Source organism: Eulemur rufifrons, chromosome 19, assembly GCF_041146395.1.
Source record: "Eulemur rufifrons isolate Redbay chromosome 19, OSU_ERuf_1, whole genome shotgun sequence".
NCBI classification, from domain to species: domain Eukaryota; kingdom Metazoa; phylum Chordata; class Mammalia; order Primates; family Lemuridae; genus Eulemur; species Eulemur rufifrons.
This window is the reverse complement of record NC_091001.1, coordinates 47167129-47187109: the sequence shown is the minus strand read 5'-3', so window position 1 is coordinate 47187109 and position 19981 is coordinate 47167129. Positions and strand designations below refer to the sequence as shown.

The 19981-nt window shown below is 46.0% G+C and overlaps 1 protein-coding gene across 1 annotated transcript in view; it reads left to right on the top strand.

Moving 5' to 3' along the window:
* Nucleotides 1-19981, top strand: part of SMYD1 (SET and MYND domain containing 1) — a 38811-nt gene that overhangs the window by 12954 nt on the left and 5876 nt on the right. The window contains exons 2-5 of the mRNA XM_069494779.1: nucleotides 4729-4905; nucleotides 6215-6428; nucleotides 9306-9436; nucleotides 14557-14746. Of these exons, the coding sequence (XP_069350880.1) occupies nucleotides 4729-4905; nucleotides 6215-6428; nucleotides 9306-9436; nucleotides 14557-14746 (712 nt within the window). The remainder of the gene's footprint in view (nucleotides 1-4728; nucleotides 4906-6214; nucleotides 6429-9305; nucleotides 9437-14556; nucleotides 14747-19981) is intronic.

The window sequence follows — 19981 nt, the reverse complement described above, 5'->3', positions numbered from 1 at the left end:
TTTTAATTTCCTCTTCCTGTCTTGTCTACCTGACACTTCCCCGTGTGCCCCACCAGAAGGAGCAGGATTGGGGTTTCCTCTCACCTTTACATTCTTGCTACTCAAAGTTGAAGCATCAGCATCACCTGGGAGCTTGTTAGAAATGCAGAATCCCAGGCCCCACCCAGACCTACTGAATTAGAATCTGAGTTTAAACAGGCTCTCTGGGGATGTGTGTGTGCACCAAAGTTTGAAAAGCCCTACTTTGCATTCTCCTCCTCCCCAGCTCCAGCCGACAGGCTAAGCCTTAACAGCAGGTGAGCGGTGGAGAGAAGGGTAAGCCTCCACCCCAAAAAGACCTAAATTTAAGGAAGATAATTCACAAGACTTCCTGGGTTTCACCAGCTTTTAAAACTTGGCTCCAGGTCTAGCAAAATTATAGAATGGAATATGAAACAGATTTGTGAGCCTGGAAGAACTAGTTGGTGGTCTACGTTTGGAACCCACTGTGAGTTAGTTCACTATGAGAAAAAAATCATGGATCACATTTTCTTTTTATGAAAAGTCATTGAAAGTGTATTACAGTGAAGTGATAGTGAAGAATCTCATGAGATAATACAATGGTGAGATATTGTTGAAATGACAGCTGAATTGATTCCAGGCCTGATAAAATGATCCTATAGGTGATTGTAAAGGTCCCCCTGTCACCCAGCCTGGGGTGAAGTTTGTATTGCAGCTTCTCAGGGCTCTGTTTCCAGCCTTCTCTTGGTCAAAGTGATTATTTGTGACTTTGAAGATATCAGAGCCATTTCACTGGAATTTATTCTTAGAGACATAATATAGCTACAGTTCATGGAAGATAGGTTATTTGATAATCAGGGCCTATTAGAAGTGTAGGAAGTCATTTCATGGAAGCCTGCAGGCAAACTCCAGACCAGACATATTCTTTCTCTTAGAGCCAGGCTAGGAAAACTTGCCCTAATAAACCTCCCGGGCAGTGTGGACTAAGGACAGGGCTGGGCAAGGAGTCCATCCCCAGTGCAGGAAATAAGGGATCTTTGCACAGAATTTAAAAACAACAATAATAAAAGTCAATCTGTTTTTTACTGTCACCATCCACCAGCAATCCTAGACCATGTCAGGGATAAACCATTCCTTCTTTCCCCAAAATCTATGTGGGTCTAAGTTCTGAAAAGTTGCTATCGGGTAAACTTCATGTTAGCACATTTTAAAATCATTTATCCTTTAATAAAGATTGTATTCCACTTGGAAGTTCATTCTGAGGACCCTCAGTTATAGAGTCAGCCCCTAACACACATGTTCCCAGTTATATATGTTTGTTTTGAGCATTAAGTTCTTAAGGTTCAGTGTATGTCTCCAAACCCTGTGATGCTAAAAATTCCCACATTTAAGCAGTGATTGTAAAGATGATAAGACTTCTGTTATTCTACGCTATCACCTGGAATTTTTATTTGTATTTAAAATCTAAAACAGTGAAACAGAGTGAGAACTGTGACATGTAATGTTTTTGTTTGGTAGGCCCAAATTTCAAGTGTATACATGAAATATGAATACATCAATATATGTATATGAATAAAAAGATATTATACTAGAACATTCTAAAAATATCAGTTTGGGTGTAAAATATTAGAGCAATCTTAATGTGGGATTGCACTCTGATGGGAGCCCCTGGAACAGACAGGCATGGAGTTACAAGTGACAGGCTACAAGTGACAGGCAGCACAATTATGCTTGCTTCTAACTCTTCCCTCTCCAGACCATTTCGTGGCTCTCCTCCCTTTCTTTCCTACCTTGGGTTTGTGTTCCTGGTCTGGGTCCTAAGACCTGAGAGGTGGGCATCTTCTCCTCCTTCCTCTTTCTTAACCTAAGACATACTCCCAAGTTCGCAGATGACTCAAAGCTTAGCACACCAATATAAAAGATGACAGAATGAAAATTCACAATGATCTTGCCAGTTTGGAATGCTACATGGAAAGCATCCAGATGGGGACAAAGGTGAAGGCTCCATTTCAAGTTAAACAAGTCAGTGTCAGGAAGGAACTTTTGGGGTTGATGGATATGTTTATTGTCTTGACTGGAATAATGGTTCTGTGGATAGATGCATATGTCAGAACCTATAAAATGTACCTTTTAAATATGTGCAGTATATTATATGTCAATTGTACCTCCATAAAGCTTTCTAGAAAATGCAACGCCCTTTGGGCAAACAGAGGGCAACCCTGAGGAACCTTTGAGGAAACTCGAGAGGTTCTAATGACTATATTTTTAATCTGACCTTAAATTAATGTGAGTTTTTCACTTAAGTGAAACTAATGGAAGCACAATGTTGAGATCCAGGAAGTGTAAATAGCATGACATCTGGATACTATGCTCTGGGCACCATGATTGTGAAGTGCCGACACCCAGGATCTCACAGTTGAGTGTCCAAGAGACAAGATTTGGAGCCTCCCTGGGACACAATCTACTAGGGTCCATTAGCAATGAACCAGTCCCTGCTAACGAGCCTCAAATTTCTGTGAGAGAATGCAATCTAGATTCAAGACAGACGAGAGAAATTTAGCTCCCCATCTCCAGGAGTTTGGAGATTTCACTAAATGGTCAGCATTCCACATAAACCCCATGTGCTCTATTCTGCTGGGACACTCGTGACAAATGACCTTCTTAAGCAGCGTACACTCTCTGCTTAGTTATAATGGGCTGTGGATTCTGTGCAATTCCAAGTATGCTAGTGTAATTCTACTCCTCCTCTCTCACCAGGAAAGCTTAAGGGAAGGCTGGTGTAGAGTAAGGAAGATGTTATTAGAGGATAACCTTGAATCTGCTCTAACCTATAAATAAGTACTGACCTCTCACACCCTTGAGCACTTTGTGATTATTAAGAACGTATCTCATAGCAGATGAGGCCATAGCAGTGTGTTGAGTTGGCCAGCCAGAGGCTGAAAGCTGCCTGGCCTCCAGGAATCCCAGGATGTAGCTTAGAGCAGCAGCCCACGCAGTATGTCAGCTGACTCTACACCGGTCTCTCCCCTTGTTGATGCTGCGCTGGGCCTTCGGGCTGTTCCTGGAGCCTGACCCCCTAGCACTGGCCACTGGATCTTACTTGATTGCCCTGCTACGTCCACCTTCCTTTGGCTGCAGGGACCTGCTGCAGGCATATTCAGAGGCCACCAGAATGGTGGGAGAATTCCAGAAACCATGTAGTACAAGGAATTATTCTAGGATTTGGGAGCATTTTACTTGGAGAAGGGAAATGAATAGGAAGCAAAGCAGTAGTCTTCAGATTCTAGAAAAACTGACCTGGCCAGGCTTGTTCCATGGGGCAAGGAACCAGAGGGCCAAATTAGGTTATAGGAGTGTTTTCTGGGGAGGCAAATTCAAACTTAGCACACAGAGGAAGTTTGCAACAATTAAGATTGGCCAACAATGAACTGACTGTTCTTAGAAACAGTGAACTCTTTTTCACTGTGGGAATTAGAAAATTCATGGTGAGGGATGGACACAAGGGATTTCTGTGCTTGGATGTTCTGTGGAAGTTTCTTCCTCCAGGCTTTAGAATTCTGTGATTCCAAAAGACCCTGTTTTCTTACACTTTTGAGATGCCTGTTTAGACTGTTGACTCCAATCTGAGTTTATATATCTACTTCCTCCCAGGTTGCTCAGCACTTCCCTGCGCATCACTGAACTCGTTTTCATCATTTTTTTTGTTTCTGTGGCAGGGATTTCTCTTCCCCACATTGCAGGAGTGTGCAGTTGGGGCCCAGAAATATGGGATCACATCAGATTGCACTCTGGCTGTCAGGTTATGTCTTGAAGTATGGTTCCTGTGCAGCCTGTTCTGTTTGAATGACAGGTTTCATATGGGGGACATGTGGCTTTGTAATGGGAACACTGGGGAGCTGGAAGCAGAGTTAGTAGCCTCATCTTCCTACTTGTCTCTCCCTCACCCATGGAATGGGCATGTGTTTTTCCTCTTCATCACTTCCAGTCTCTCTCTGAGCTGGAAGAATACGTCTGATGACACTAGTGACATCAGTAACCTTGTAATTCCTACTGTTGCAAAACACGCAGAACCGGGACGTATATCATAGCGTGTAGACCTCCTTTCGTGTACCCCACTATCCCGCTTCTTATCTCATCATATTGTAGATAATTACAATTTGATAGTCTTTTGGGAAGGGGACATTGCATTCAACAATGAGAAGGACATGTCACACAAAATGCCTCCTCCCAAGATACACTGCGGATGACCTGTGACTTTTTACCAGGGGACCATTAAGGAATTTCAGCCCATTCCCTTGGCCTGGAAGACGTCCTGCATTCCTCAGGTGTCTTCTCCAGTGTGTTCCGGGAATACGTTGTGCTCCCTTGTCACAGTCTTGTCACACTGCATGGTGGCTGCAAGTTCAGCAGTTTCTGGGTAGCATTCCCAGTAACTGACACAGATGGGTCATGAATGTACTCTTGCCTGCATTGCACTGAAGGGCTTATATGCAGAGGGCAGTGGTGTCCCCCATATCGGGGTCACTTGAAAATATCTGCTAAAGGAATAGTTATAGCTGGAAGAGACCTTTGGAAGCCCAAGTTCCTCATTTTGAAAAGTGGGAATCTCAAGTCTAGAAAGACAAGGACTGGCCCACTGAGCCAGTACCAGAACCCGGGTCTCCCACCGGCCAGCACAGTGCCCTTTCCACTGTGCCCCCCGGTCACATGTCTTTCCCTCATTTGCAGCCTCGTTAACTTTGTGTGCCACACCTGCTTCAAGAGGCAGGAGAAGCTCCATCGCTGCGGGCAGTGCAAGTTTGCCCATTACTGTGACCGCACCTGCCAGAAGGACGCTTGGCTGAACCACAAGAACGAGTGTTCGGCCATCAAGAGATACGGGAAGGTGCCCAATGAGAACATCAGGTCAGAGCTGGGCCCGGGGTGGTGCTTGGGATTCCCAAATGTCAGGCCGGGGATGGGGGCAGTGACTCCATTCCCAGGCCCAAGGAAGCCAGGCCGACTGCAAATCAGGAAAGAGCCTTAGAGAGACCGGATCTGGTCACTTCTTCTGTTCACACCCTTCAGGTCTCGGAGGGAGAACCGGCTGTCTACAGCAGCGACCCCAAACCGTAGCCGCTGGCTGAAGCCGGCCTGCAGACTGCTCCTGTGTGGCTCTCCAGTGTTTAGTATTTTAAAATTGATCCACCAATGTTTACAAATTGGGAAATTTCACATTTTAAAAATTAGGGTTTCTGGCTTCTCTTGGAACAAACCTGAAGATCTGGCAAAATGAGCTGGAGCCTAGGGTGAAGTATGCCCCGTTGTGCTCTCTGGGTCCTTTTCGGTCCCTTTTTGCTCCCTCTCCTCTCCCAGAGCCCTCTGCTCCTGCCAGGCCAAAGCCCTCCCTGCTTCCTGGCCGTGCCATGCTGGGGCTGCCTCCGGGCCTTTTCTCACACTGTTTCCCCACCCTGACTGCCTTCTCCACTTTGTCTCTACCCAATCATTAAGAATATAAATAAGTTCACAAATGACACAGGCATCTACTACCTCACTTTGTCTCCTGAATACCTCTGGAGGGCAGTATAGCAGCGAATATTGCCCCTACTTTACTGGCCACCAGATAGGTTCAGGGAGGTCCAGTGACTCGCCCAGGCTCACAGTAAGAAGTGGAAACAGTTTGTCCAACTCCTTATCAGCGTTCACCCCAGGAAGACACACTGTCAGGACAGACCTAGGCTGCCGCACCTCTCTGCCTTTATCTGGTCCCTGCTCCTTGCTCCCTGTGCGCCAGCCACCCTGGTCCTCTTGCTGTTTCTCCGTCGTGCAGAGCTGGTTCCTCCTTCAGGGCCTTCGCGCTTGCTGCTCTCTCCTCCTGAAGTGCTCTCTCCGCAGCCTTACAGAGCCGGCTCCGTTGTCCCTTCCAGTTGCAGCCCAATGCACCTCCTCCTGATACCTCCCCGGATGGCCTCAGCTTCTCCTCCCCCAGCCGCTTTCTGTCACATCACCCTGTTTTGTTTTCTGCATAGTACTTACTACTTCAAATGATCTTGTTTACTGTCTCACCCACTACAAGAAGCATCACGATAGAAGAAATTCTATCCATCTAGCTCAAAATTGTATCTTGGGCCCAACACTTGCCTGGAGTGCATTAGGCACCCAGTGTTTGTGAAATGAGTGAATGGATGACTGCATGCATACAGCGGTGGCCTCCCTGACGCTGCCCTCTCCACAGGCTGGCAGCGCGCATCATGTGGCGGGTGGAGAGAGAGGGCACCGGACTCACGGAGGGCTGCCTTGTCTCCGTGGATGACTTGCAGAACCACGTGGAGCACTTTGGGGAGGAGGAGCAGAAGGAGCTGCGGGTGGACGTGGACACGTTCTTGCAGTACTGGCCACCCCAGAGCCAGCAGTTCAGCATGCAGTACATCTCGCACATCTTCGGAGTGGTAGGGCCCTGGGTCCCCTCCTCCATCCTCCCTGTCCTTCTCCTTCCTTCCCTGCTCCCCCTTTGGGAGGGTGGGGTTTCTCAGAGGTGAACAGCTCTACGGGGGAAGCTCCATTGGCCCTGGACGGTGACTTCTATTTCCATAAAGACTGCGTCTCCCCTGGCAGCCAGAGGCTCTGGGGATGTCTGCCCTCAATTTACCAGATGTAGCAGAACCACCTACTCACCCTTCCATTTCCAAGCCCAGGGACAGGCACCTAAATGACTCAACTAAGAAAATCCAGAGATTCTAGCATATGAGTCCTCTTAAAGGAGGTGCGTTGGTGACAGCTGGGATTATCCAACTAAGGAGATTCCAGAGGCTGCCAGGCCAGAGGGGAGGCCAAGAAAGGACAGAAGGGGGACAGAATCTGAAATGAAGACCTCACATCTTATACTCTATTTTTCTGGCCTTGTCTACTGTGGGGTCATTCCTGCCCTATCTGAAATTGGCATCCCACATACAAACTTTTATTTATTTATTATCTCCGGATGGTAGATTTGGATGTTAATTTATCTTCTTGCTTATCTGTGCATTCTAAATTTTCTTCTCTCCACATTGAAAGCAAAGACCCACAATCATCATCCCTTCCTGCCCACCAGTCACTTTGGAAGCCTTGCCCAGGTCTACCAGGCAGGATTGATGGGAAGGAGCGGAGAGGGGCATAAGCCAGGGAGAGGGGAGTCAGGGCTTGGTGGGGGGAGCACCAAAGCCAGGTGAGGCTGCGAATCCAGGAGGTGGAGTTGGGGGCCTGGTGGGTCAGGAGGCCCAGGTCCTGGGTTGTGGTTGTAGATGTCTTCCTTCTGGCAGGCCAGGTCCCCTATGTGGTGATGGCGAGCAGGCTGTTGTCATAGCAACAACAGCATGCTCACACTCAACATCTCCCCAGTCTTCATCGTGTAGAGAGAGATTGTGGAGGCTAGATAAGTGTAAAATCTGCAAGGTAGGCCAGCAGGCTGGAGACCCAGGGAGGAGTTGCAGCTCGAATCCAAAGGCCGTCTGCTGGCAGAATTGCTTCTTGCTCAGCAGAGGTCAGCCTTCATTCTATTGAGGTCTTCAGCTGACTGGATGAGGCCCACTCACATCACGGAGGACACTCTGCTTTACTCAAAGATCACCAATTTAAGTGTTAATCTCATGCAAAAGACACCTTCCCAGAAACATACATAAGAATGTTTGACCAAATATTTGGGCTCCATGGCCCAGCCATGTTGGCACATAAAATTAACCACCACAGCTTCCCATATGTTATTTCATGCAGTTTTTACAACACAAGGTGAGGTCCATACTTTTAACATTTCTATTTTATAGAAGAGAGAACCTAGGCCCAGAGAGGTTATATGACCTCTGAAGGCCACATGGTTAGCCAGTGCCCAGGGAAGGTCTAGCAGCGGTCTGTGCTCTCTGGGACCAGAGCTTTTACTCTTAATTGTTGTGCTCTATAGCCTTGGGGTGAATTGGTGTGTGAGACCAATCCTGAACGTCTTTAAGGGGCCTAGGGACTGAGGCCACAGATTGCATAATTACCAAAGGTTAGAGCTGAAAGGATCCTTAGAGCTCATCTAGTCCAACTTAATTCAACCAAGTGATGGGAAAACCAGAACTCAGAGAAGAAAGAAATTTGCCCAAAGTAATACAGCTTGTTAGTGGTACTCACAGGCTTAACATCATGCACTTGCTAAATGTCCTGTGAGAGTAAATGGAGAAAGTGATACTCCTCCAAATCTGTAACAAACAGCCACGTGAGTGCATAAATGCATACTGTGTTCATATATTATTTATATATAAAGTAGAAATTCATGTGCAGTTATTAATGTATTCTAGGTTATATGTATTCTTATGCAATTTTCATATCATAAGAGCAGATATTTGGAATCTGTTTCTATAAAGAACGACTTACTTTTAAGGAAAAGAAAATCAGTTGAATGCCACATTAGTAACATTAGTAACAACCAACTTGATTTGCCTTGCATTTCAGAGATAGGTGTTAAATATGGCACTCATCGGATTTTAAAATTGTGAATAGGGAGCATAAAACTATCCCCCAGACACAAAATAACTCAGAAGAGATGTCAATTTTATTTTGTGAGCAGCTACAGGAGTTGAGGGTGAGACAAAGGAGGTAGGGGAAGGAGAAGCAGACACACACACACACACACACACACACACACACAGTAGGGCATGGAGAGAAAAACCATGACAGATACTGAGAAGACTCATGTCAGACCCAGATACAGAAAAAGGAGATTTTCATCTTTCTTTTACGACAGGGTCTTGCTCTGTTACTCAGGCTAGAGTGCAGTGGCATCAACTTAGCTCAAAGCAACCTCAAACTCCTGAGCTCAAGCAATCCTCCTGTCTCAGCCTCCTGAGTAGCTGGGACTACAGGCATGTGCCACCATGCCCGGCTAATTTTTCTATTTTTAGGCTAATTTTTCTATTTTTAGTAGAGACGGGGGTCTCACTCTTGCTCAGGCTGGTCTTGAACTCCTGAGCTCAAGGGATCCTCCCGCCTTGGCCTCCCAGAGCACTAGGATTATAGGCGTGAGCTACTGGACCCAGCCTCATTTTCATCTTTGGCCTTTTTAGAATACAACCACCAAAAACTTGCAAGGTAAGGCTACAGTTTTTGCAGATATGGGACTCTCCCATAATCTTATGGATCATTTGGAGTTACGCAGAGAACAGGGAATTAGTTGTTTTGTTTCCAGACTCTCTAAGCATCTCCAGGGCAAGACTGGGTCTTCTGTTTTTTTCAACTCCTTTCACCAGGTAGAATGGTGTTCTGTCCCTAGTCTGTGTCTGTTGACTGATTCTTTTATCTTTTCCTATGGGTAGATTAACTGCAACGGCTTCACTCTCAGTGACCAGAGAGGCCTGCAGGCAGTGGGCGTAGGCATCTTCCCCAACCTGGGCCTGGTGAACCATGACTGTTGGCCCAACTGCACCGTCATATTTAACAACGGCAAGTGAGTATGTCTTAAACTGAGGGTGCGTGATGGGCATAGGGAGACCTTATGGTATTTTTTTCACTTGACTTAAGCCAAAGTCAACCTGTTGAACCTGGACCAGCATGGATTTCAAATGTACAGCAAATAGGAATCTCATTCCAGAATAACTGTGGATGGGAGAAAGGTGTCAGAGAGGATATCAAAGAATTCAACATGGGTTATTTCTGAGTCTTTGCTTGTTTCTTGAGGCTGCCTGGATGTGTTAGGTAAACCTCTAACTACTATTTTAAAACTTGAAGCCTGGAATTATCCCAAGGGGTAGGTCATTGAAGAACGACATTGACTGAGAAGGAGTGTGGCAGAAGCATACTATTAGTCAAGGTCCAGCAGGAGACAGGAGGCACACTCAAAAGGGTTTACCCAAATAGAATTTAGTGAAGGGACAATTTACAGAGGTGTGGGCAGAGTTTAAGAAACTAACAAGGAATGGTAAGATGCCCAGGGTCTAGCAACATGTGAGACCATTACCACCCCTACATCTGGAGGGGCGAGTGAAGGAAGTGCTGTTCCTGCAGCCAGTGAGTGCCAAGTGTGGTAGAGGGGCCCCCCACCAGCTCGGCTGTGGCTTATAGCTGTGCCTGCAGGGAAACCAGACACTGCTGGAACCATGGAGCTGCCTAGAGGAAGCTAGTGGACTAAATACCCCAACCTCTCATTCCTCCCACCTTCTGACATCCTCCTGTTGGCCAAACCCCAACCAGAAGCCAGAGAGCAAAGGAACCTGGGGGAGCAGCCCTCAGAGGCCAGCCCTCTGCCCCTAGGAAGGTGCAGATCAGGGACAGAAGGGCAAAGAATGGATCTTGGGGATGGGGCACAAATGGAAAAAAATCAGTAAATGGGATGAGCCCCTGGTTGTCCGCAGCTTAGGTTGGGGAGATGTGGGGGGGGTGAGGCCCGAGCAATATTAATTGCTTTTGCTCTTAGAGATGAGCTATCATGACAGATGCAAGTCTACTCTGAGCCATCAATAATGAGCATGTTTCCCCTCCAAACTTCCTAGAAGCCAAAGACAATGGTTTCCGATTCTCAGTTGAGGACCAAGTCTAAGCTTCAATATAACAAGGACTCTGATTTCCCTTTTCCTTCCTATTTTTGAAACCAGGCTTTTAAGTAATTGAGAAAGTCTCTCAAGATGGGAAAGTTTATTTTGGAGCCAGATGATAATCTTTTCTTAGCATTTGTGTTTCCCTTCCTAAGCATCTTGGGGTCATTGGCCTGGACCTCATGGAATCCTCCCTAGAGGGCTGTTGTCCAAGCTTAACCCGCTTGGCCAAGAGGATCAAATTCAGCCACATACAGGGCAGAGCTTTAGAGATGGTGCTCCCCTAAATGGTGTCCCCCGGCTCCTCTCATCACTGTGTGTAACAACCACAGGAGCCTAGGAGCTGTTTCTCAGATCATCTTTAGTGTTTGCTCTGCCTTCCTTGCATCTACTAATTTCTAGCACCCATGTTTTATCCAGGCTTCTTGGCTTTTGTGCAAGAAGGTGGCTTTGCAGTTACTGCCTAGCTGCCTGCCATAGTGGAAAGAACCCTGGACATGGGGTTAGCGGCTCAATTCTAACCCTGACAATTTTTACATGCTACCTGCATGACCCAACCAGTCTCCACTGGAGTTCAAACTCTCCCCAGGCAGGCATCCAAAGAGGCAACACTTATTCATCCAGGATGCTTGTTAATGGGATAATAATAACAACATCCCATGTATTTTTTAGATGCATCTTCTCATGACAGTCTCATTACAGGTGAAGCCAGGGAAGGAAAGTAACTTGCTCAGGGCCGAGCACCCTCTCTTTCTAAATTCAGTGCACTTTCCACTATACCAGGCTGTGTCTTAGCTGGTGAGAGCTGCTAGAAGGGGCTGAAATAAGGTTGCTGCAGTGGCCAAAGCTTTGATTGTGTAACTGAGAATGCTGTGCACACTTGCTAGCCACACTGGATCAGCCAATGGTAATGATTTCCATTCGGGTATCTGTTTTGTCTTTCAGTCATGAGGCAGTGAAAGCCATGTTTCACACCCAGATGAGGTGGGTCAGTCCTTCCAAGCATCCCTGCTCCTCTGACCCATCTCCCTCACTTGCCTGGTTTGCTGGGGCCCATTTCCAAGACTCCTTGGCTGTTGTTGGTCTGTGATGTCTTTCATACCCCAGTGTCTTGTCTTCACTGAATGGCATATTTTTAATGCATTTAAATTAACAATGTATTCCTTGTCCACATACCACCTGCCTTGCCTTTGCTTTATTTTCCTTCCTTTCTTCCCCTTCTGTCACTCCTCACTTCCACTGTTCCTCCAACCTCAGAGCATGAACCCTTGTAGTGCACACCATCTTAGCAGAAGTCTACATTGTCCCCCTAAACCCTGCTTACCATGAAATGAGGACTGTTGATACCATTGACTTACTAAAGGACTGTGTCTGTTTGTAAGCCCTGACTTCTCACCCAGACACTATGCTATGAGAAAATAGCATTCTTACTGTGATATTTTAATAAATATCTATTCATAGTATTCTGTTTACCACTTCAGGCCTACTGTGCATTAGTGGTTTAGGTTAAATTTTACTTTTGATATTTTTTAATGACAACCCAATGGACTCAGATGAGTCTTTTTCTCAGGCTGGGGTTGAAAGTCCTTGAAATGGTCTTTGGATTAAGAACAAAATGCTGTGTGGGAGTTTGGGCTTTGGGAAAGCAGGGGTAGGAGTGGCTAGTGTATATGGGTTGTGTTGGTGTGCACTGCATGTGACTTTGGATGATGCACATCATGTCCTGGGCTTGGATTCCACATCTGTAGAGCAAAGATCAAGAGGAGAGCATCTCCAGGGACCTTCCTAGTTCTTGGTCTCTGTGTTCTGGGCTCTATTCCTAACCTCTGCAAGAAATATGTAAATAACTCGCCTACTTGTGGCTCCATTAGCTGAGCTATAGAATTGCAGAGTGTTGGGGATGGAAGGGGCCTGGGGTCCAGGGTGGGAAAGAGACTTGCTCAAGGAAGCTGGTTGGAGGGAGGGATGTGGCTAAACCCCTCATCTCCTGACTCCCACAGTGAGATTATTCCATGTTGGTCACCATTCTTCCTCCCCCAGCCCCCAGTTCCACGTAAGGTCAAATGGGGTGGACATATATGCATTTTTTGTATTTGAGTGACATTAAATTAATTTGGTTTTGAAAATTCTCTAATACCATTGGAATAATCTAAGGCACCCTGAGATCTTATAAAAATTGTCAAACCATTATGGGAAGCAAAGTTACAGGAAGTTCCAACCCAGTTGGCCACTGAGTCACTGTTGAATTAGGATATGTCACTACAGCAAGCTGCTTCTGTAAAGGGGGCTAGAATGGGAAGAACTGGTTATTTATCCCACCAGAGCCGGACACCAGAGATCCACACTCCACATGGCCCAGGAGTTGCTCACAGAGAACTATTTAGGACAAAAGTAGAGTCCTAAAAAGCAAGGACTTTGATGCATCTAATTCCCTGTGCATCAAGGACCTGGAAGGCAGCTTGGGAACAATCAGGCAAGGCCAGTATGACATGGGGAATCGTGAATGGCACTTGTGTTCCACTCCTGACTGTTGCCACAGTGGGTGGGACCTTGGGGGAAGTTACTTATCTCTCTTGTGTCAGAAACTTCATTTGAGAATTGAGAGTCCCCTGAACTCAGATATACTAGGCTTCTAAGCAGAGCTATGAGGAGACTCACCCAGCCTTCCTCTCCTACTTGCTTTTCATCATTTGCTGCTGAAAATTGGGGTGGGGAAGAAAGGAAAGAAAGAATAAGAGCTGAGAAGACACTTGGGTTTTTCCAGCTTCCATATGAGTTGTTTTTATACATATTATCACATTTATTGGGCATGTCAGTGTATCCCACTTTGGGAGAAGGTTTGTTATCCTTAAGTGCTCACTTAAGATGCCTGGACATGCATATCACTGCCATTCAGCAGTTGTTCCCTTGGGTGTTGTCTCAGAGTATGGGGCTTCCTTTGACTGGGACCCTCTTGGGGTCCAGGAGTCTCCCCCTGCCTTTTGCATGGTGTCCAACTAAGCTTTTCTGGAAGGTAAAAGAAATGACCACAGATCTCTGTGCAGATTTTCTCCCCAGCCCTCTGCATCCTGCCACTTGCTGTCTGGGTGATGGTTTCCCCCAAGCTGTGAGGCCCCAGGATCTTGGGGAGATCCAGGAGAATGGCTTACGATCCAGCTTGCAGGCCTCACCACTTGTTTTCTGCAGCTGTCTGGCCTTGTCTGGAGGGTACGTGGCTGAGCAGCCCGTGGGCTGGCCTCCACCTGTTGGGCTCAGCTGGATGTCTGTTTTGCAGGGGGCTTTTTCCTTCAGCACCTTCAGTATCTATTACATGGTAAGGTGGATAGTGCTGTGGCATCAGGTCTAAGCCAGAAGGGAATGAAATGCCATCTCTTCTTGCTAACCACCTTCAACCAATAAACCACATCTCCTAGAAAACACAGAAATAAACAATGCAGAGGGCTGACAGAGCCAGCCTTTGTTTGCCTTAACTGGTCTCCAGTGGGCATAAGTCTCCTCATATAACATAGGCCTGAACCATTGGGCTGAAGGTCAAGGTAAGAGGGAGCCTAAAGTTAGACACAGAGTGGGCCAAGACTGTGAGTAACTGAATGTGTATATGTTTCTGAGAGAGTAGTCCCCAAACTAACCAGAAATGGTTTTTAGGTCGTTTCTTGTTTGGAGTTTTTGCCTTAGGACTTCTCCCTTCCTTTGTTACAGATGATCAGTAGCTAAAAGTGTGGGGCTGATACTGGGTATGGAGCTGCGTACGGTCTTACGACCGTGTCCAGCCCTCTGCTGGGAGTCTATGTGAACTGATTCCAGAGCCATTAATGGAATGGAGCAGATTTGACTGTTATAATGAGTGCAGTGAAATTATGCAGAAAACTGTCCTTTAAGTCATGTTCCCCTTTTGAGGGGAATGGGAGTTTTCTCAGAGTGCCAGTGGAAGGCTCTGTCTTTGAGACTCCACTTTATGAAGCCTTGGAGGGCACGGATCCCATTTCCATAGGCCTAGATTCTACTTACTCTTTTTTTTTTCCCCACCCTGCTCTAGAATTGAGCTCCGGGCCCTGGGCAAGATCTCAGAAGGAGAGGAGCTGACCGTGTCCTACATCGACTTCCTCAATGTCAGTGAAGAGCGCAAGAAGCAGCTGAAGAAGCAGTACTACTTTGACTGCACGTGTGAGCACTGCCAGAAAAAGCTGAAGGACGACCTCTTCCTGGGGGTGAAAGCCGACCCCAAGGTACAGGCAGCCCTGTTGCTGGGCGGTTTGTAGCTGTCTTCTGCAGGGGCCAGTCAAGGGTGGTTTCGCACCCCTGTCCAGAGATTCTCAGGGAAGCAGCCTGTGAGCCCTGGGGAGGTGGCATGGGTTGGTGGACAGAGCGCTGCAGGTGGGTCCCGGCTACTGTCCTGGCACCATCTCTTGCCAGGTGTTTGGGGAAGTTGCTCAGTTTTCTCAGCTGTAAAATAGGAATAATGGCCCCACTACAAGGGGTTGTGATAAGGATTGCGCAAGATGATGCATGCTTAAGGGACTGGCATACAGAAGAGACACTCAGCAAATGTTGGTTCCTCCCATTGCTCCTTTGCAGGTTAAGTAATGCCGAGGATTCAGATATCAAGACCAGATAGGCAAAGAGATTTGTTGTCTGGTTATCACAAAGATACTCCCAGTCCCATGGAGATGGGAGATACGGAGATGGGGGAATGTTTAGATGGTTTAACATCCTTAACTCCGGGCCGGGGGGGTGGGGGGGGTGCTGTTGCTGGTTGCTGCTGAGCCCGTTGAGAGGAGATCGCCAGAGCCAGGCTTGCTGAGGCTGTCAGGAGCTCAGCTGAGTTGGGAGAGGGAGCTGAGCTGCCAGGTGTCAGAGTGGCCTGTGAAAGCCGCAAGCCAGGAATGAGAGTGACGTCTTTAACCACTTACAGCAATAGTATAAGCGAGAAGCTAAAACCAAGCAAGCGCTGACTCCTCCTGGTCCGTCCTCCCCTGGAGTGGTGCAGGTGCACGGGGAGGGGCGGGTGGATCAGCACAGTGTGGGGCGTCTCACTGCTGAGGGAGCCCCAACAAAAGGCTCCAGCAGTTTTGTTGACCTCGGGGTTGGGGGAAGACTGAGGGGGAAGGGATAGGAGTGGAAAAGTACTGGGTACTGAGTCAGAGTGGGGGAAAGCCTTCAAGCCTTCCTCCTCCTCCTCTCCTAAAGAGGCCAGATAAAGAGACTCAGGATCAAAAGCACTGGGGCCAGAAATGCAAATATGTGAAGAGTGTGACCAGCCAGGGGAGCCTGAGTCCTTGACTGCAGCCACCCTCAGCGAATGCCAGGCACTGGCTGTGCACGGTGTCTGGTGTGGGGAGAGCAGGCTTCCCCTGAGGCCTGCCAGGTAGAACCTCTGTGATTGCCTATGGTCAGGCCTGAAAAATCCCACATGGGTTTTTAATGAGGAGCCAGACTCCTCAGGGGAGGTTGAGTGAGCATTTCTGTGTAGCGACAGCCCACCTATGCACACAGCTGCTCAGCAGGCTGAGGTGGGAGGATCCCTTGAGCCCAGGAGTTTGAGGCCAGTCTCAGTAACACCGCAAGACTCCGTCTCTAAACAAAATACAGAGACACAAATATACTTCTAAATTAACTTCTGCATCTTATGTGTGGGCAGAAATTTGCCTCTGGTTAGAGCAAAGGCTACAAGCAAAATTGGCTCCTCAGTACAGCTGACGTGGCCCCTCAATGACTTTCATTACTCAGTGGTGTCGGCCCGAATGCTCAGATGACACTGTTCCCTCCTTTGACTCATCTCTCCCTCTCATCCTCTGGCTAGTCTAGATTTTTTTTTTTTTTTTGCCACAAACTTATTTTTATTCTTAATACATACTATTTCCCCCCTTTGACCAAGAAATTCTCCTTCTCAGAATTTACCCTGCAGATATACTTGTCCATGTGCACAAGGATGCATGTATAAAGCAGCATTGTGGCAGTACTGTTGGCAACAACAGAGTATTGAATAAAACCAAATAACTACCAATAGGGAAATATTTAAATGAAGGAAAGATCCTGCAACTATTAAAATGCACAAGGTAGATCTTTACGTACAGGTACGGAATGAGCTCTATTCCTGACGGGAAAAGAATTAAGCGACCAAACAATGCCACGTGTATTAGTCTGCTAGGGCTGCTATAACGAAGTCCCACACACCAGGGGGCTTAAACAACAGAAATTTGTCTCACAGTCTTGGAGGGTTGGTTCCTTCCAAGGCCGGTGAGAGAAGGATCTGTTTCAGACCTCTCTCCTGGGCTTGTAGGTGGCCGTCTTCTCCCTGTGTCTCTTCGCACGGTCTTCCCTCCATGCTTGTCACTTTCTCTTCACGTGGCATTTTTTATAAGGACATCAGTCATATTGGATTAGGGACCCACCCTAATCCAGTATGATCTCATCTTAACTAATTACATCAGCAATGACCCTGTTGCCAAATAAGGTCACATTCTCAGGTACTGGGGGTTAGACTTCAACATATATGAATTTGGGGGGATACAGTTCAACCCATAACACTGTGTATGCTACCATTTATGGACATTAAAAGGGGCGTACATACTCCAAAAGGCCATGATGATATAGTAGAAAGAATGGTGGAAAAAGAATTAGGAGGCCTGTGTTCTAGTTCTGGCTGTGACCCTAAATGCCTGAGCTTGCACAAGTCTCTTCCTTTTGGACCTCAGTTTCCTTATCTGTAAAATGGGCAGCTGGATTAACTTATTAATGGTTCCTTCAAACTGGACTATCGACAACGTCACCACAGTTGTTTTTCTTCGTTTTCCTTGTAATGCTTTATCCTAGCCTGATAAGCACCCCACCTCAGTATGGAAGCCTCAGACATTTAATTGGCATCAAAATCTTTTCTAGGTCCTTTAATTAATACTTGTATATGTAAATCTATATAGAAATAAAAACCAAATATATTTTTAAATGATATTGTAACACCGCAATTTCTAAGATTTCCCTCAGTTGTACTTTTGGACTTTCTTTGTTTAGGCTGCTTAGGTTTTTCTTTTTCTCTCTCCAGCCTTCACCCATGATTTTCACAATAGAAATGTGCTAATTTTTCAGGGTTGGAGAACCAACATCCCTCTTACCCTCTCTCCTACATCCTTCCTCCCCTTCCTCCTCTGGCTCCTGCCTCCCTCTTCCTCCTTGCTTTCTATTTATTGGGATGCTTTTGGAGAGGGAAGTTCTGGAGTTCCTTAAATCCTGTTTGCAAATAGGAAGGTTCCTGCCTTTACTCTGAAAAGCAGAGCCAAATGGAACAGCCCCATTTCCTTCTCAGAATAGATTTATCACGTTACACTTTTTAATTAACCACCTTTCTGCCAGGTTGTTTTGGGAATCTTGGAAGTTGCCTCCTTAAAAAAATCGATTCACTTCCAAAGCTTAAAATGACACTCTTCCTTACATCATCAAATTGAGCAAGACTTTTTCTTAACGCCTAAATGTTTGGTATTCTCTGAATCTACTCTGCAAGCTACTGATTACTCCAGAAGATTCACTAAGAATTTTGAGTTTTAAAGGTTATGGAACTCAGAGTAGATTACAGGCCAGTGGTCATAAACTAGGTGTGATTTTATGAGTCATTACTTGGGCAACAAGCTATGGATGAAACTAAAAATGTGGTTCTGACAGATTGATGGTATACCACTGGACCACCAGTCACAGAACTCTGCATAACTGGGCAAGAGTTTATTAATGCACTTGATTCAAATGGGCTTAGGAAAGCAGGCACACACTGAAATGACTTGTCTAGAACAAAGACGTGATTTGAATTAACAGAAGGCTAAACAACACTCCGGGTCTGGAAGGCAGCAGCTGAGTAGTGGCAGGAAGGCAGCCAGAAGCCAGAAATCCAGAAATTGCAGCCAAATCAAAGGTCAAGGCAAAGGTTAAGCCAGGAGTGAGACCTGCAAGCCAAAGTCAGAGCTTGTTGGGGTGCATCAATTGTTGGGGTCAGGCCATGGGACACACAGAATTCCAGGGAAGCCCAGATACAGAGGGTTTGGAAACAAGGGTAGTCAAAATTGTAGGGATAGTCAAGAACTATGCAGAAGCCAAAGCAAGTAGAGTGGGCAGAACACATACAATACCTCTTTCCTTGGAAGATCCTGACCCTGAAGCAGGCTGTCCTGGCCAGAGGCCTCTCCCACTGTAAGATGGACACCCACTGGTTCAGGACAGCTGGGAGACTGAGGGAAGATGATCTCCATCTGCAGAGGGGGATATATTTTCATTGGAACAAATGCCCATCGTCCTGTTACTTCTTGGTAGTTTACTGAGAGTGACCTCACAACACAATGTGAGCAGCAAATTTAAAGGAAGCTATCGAGCCTAATTCCCTGTAGTGAAAAAATTGGGCAACCAGAGAACTGATTAAATAAATTAGTCTAGAATCATAGAGTGGAAAACTCTACATTAATTAAAAGTGAAGATATAGATATCTTTATATTGATATGGGAAAATGTCTACAATCTTCTGAGTGAAAAAATGCTATATACAGAAATATGTATTATTTCAGTTAGAAAAAAGATTTGATCCTATTGGCATGTACACACACACACTCTTGTGTGCGCACACATAGAACGGAATTTCCGCCAGTACGCACTGGTAAGGCCACATAGACATACTCATTGTTGGTGGCTAGAGTCTGTGTTCTGATTGGCCAGTGCCTTTCCTGTACCAGTCACTAAATATTTTAAATATTATTCTTGATTATATGCGTAGGAAAATGTTCCTCCAGATGCTAACTTCGATATTTGGGTGGGTTCTGGGGATTTACTGTTGTTCTCCATACTTTTTTATATTGTTTTAATTTTTCACAACTTGCATATGTTAATTTTACAGTCAGAATAAATAATAAAGTTGTTTTCATTTTGGAAAAAATTTGTACAATATTTGCTTAAGCAAAAAAAACTTTCAGAAAAGAGCTTCTAATAGGAGTAAGAATAGCAAGGAAATTTCTCCTTTGGACTTCGAGAAATGTGGCACTTTTTATTCAAAATTATGATGTTTTCATGGGAACTGGCTTCTTAATTATGATGCTTCCTTGCCTCAAATCTCAAAACCTTGGGGTTTTTTGTTTGCATTTTTTTGATGAAATGGCTAGGCTGCTTAGGCAAATGGAGTAAGCTTAATGAGTCTATATTTCACAGAGATAGCTGACAAATTTTCTCCTGATGTCCTTTAGGTCAAGACAAGGGGAATATGGGCTAGATGCTAATACATTTAGAAGGATTTGAATAACCATAATCACAAGGGCCCTCCTGAATGAACTCCAGTGGCAAGCTGGAGTATTTGGGTCCTTTGAAATTTGAGATTTTTGGGTCAAGTTCTCAGGCTCTGTCTTCAGCTCTGTGCTGGCTAGTATCAGTATTTAAATCAATGACTTGAGTGAAGATAAAAGTGCAAGGGCACACCTGTGGAATATGGGGTTGACTTGA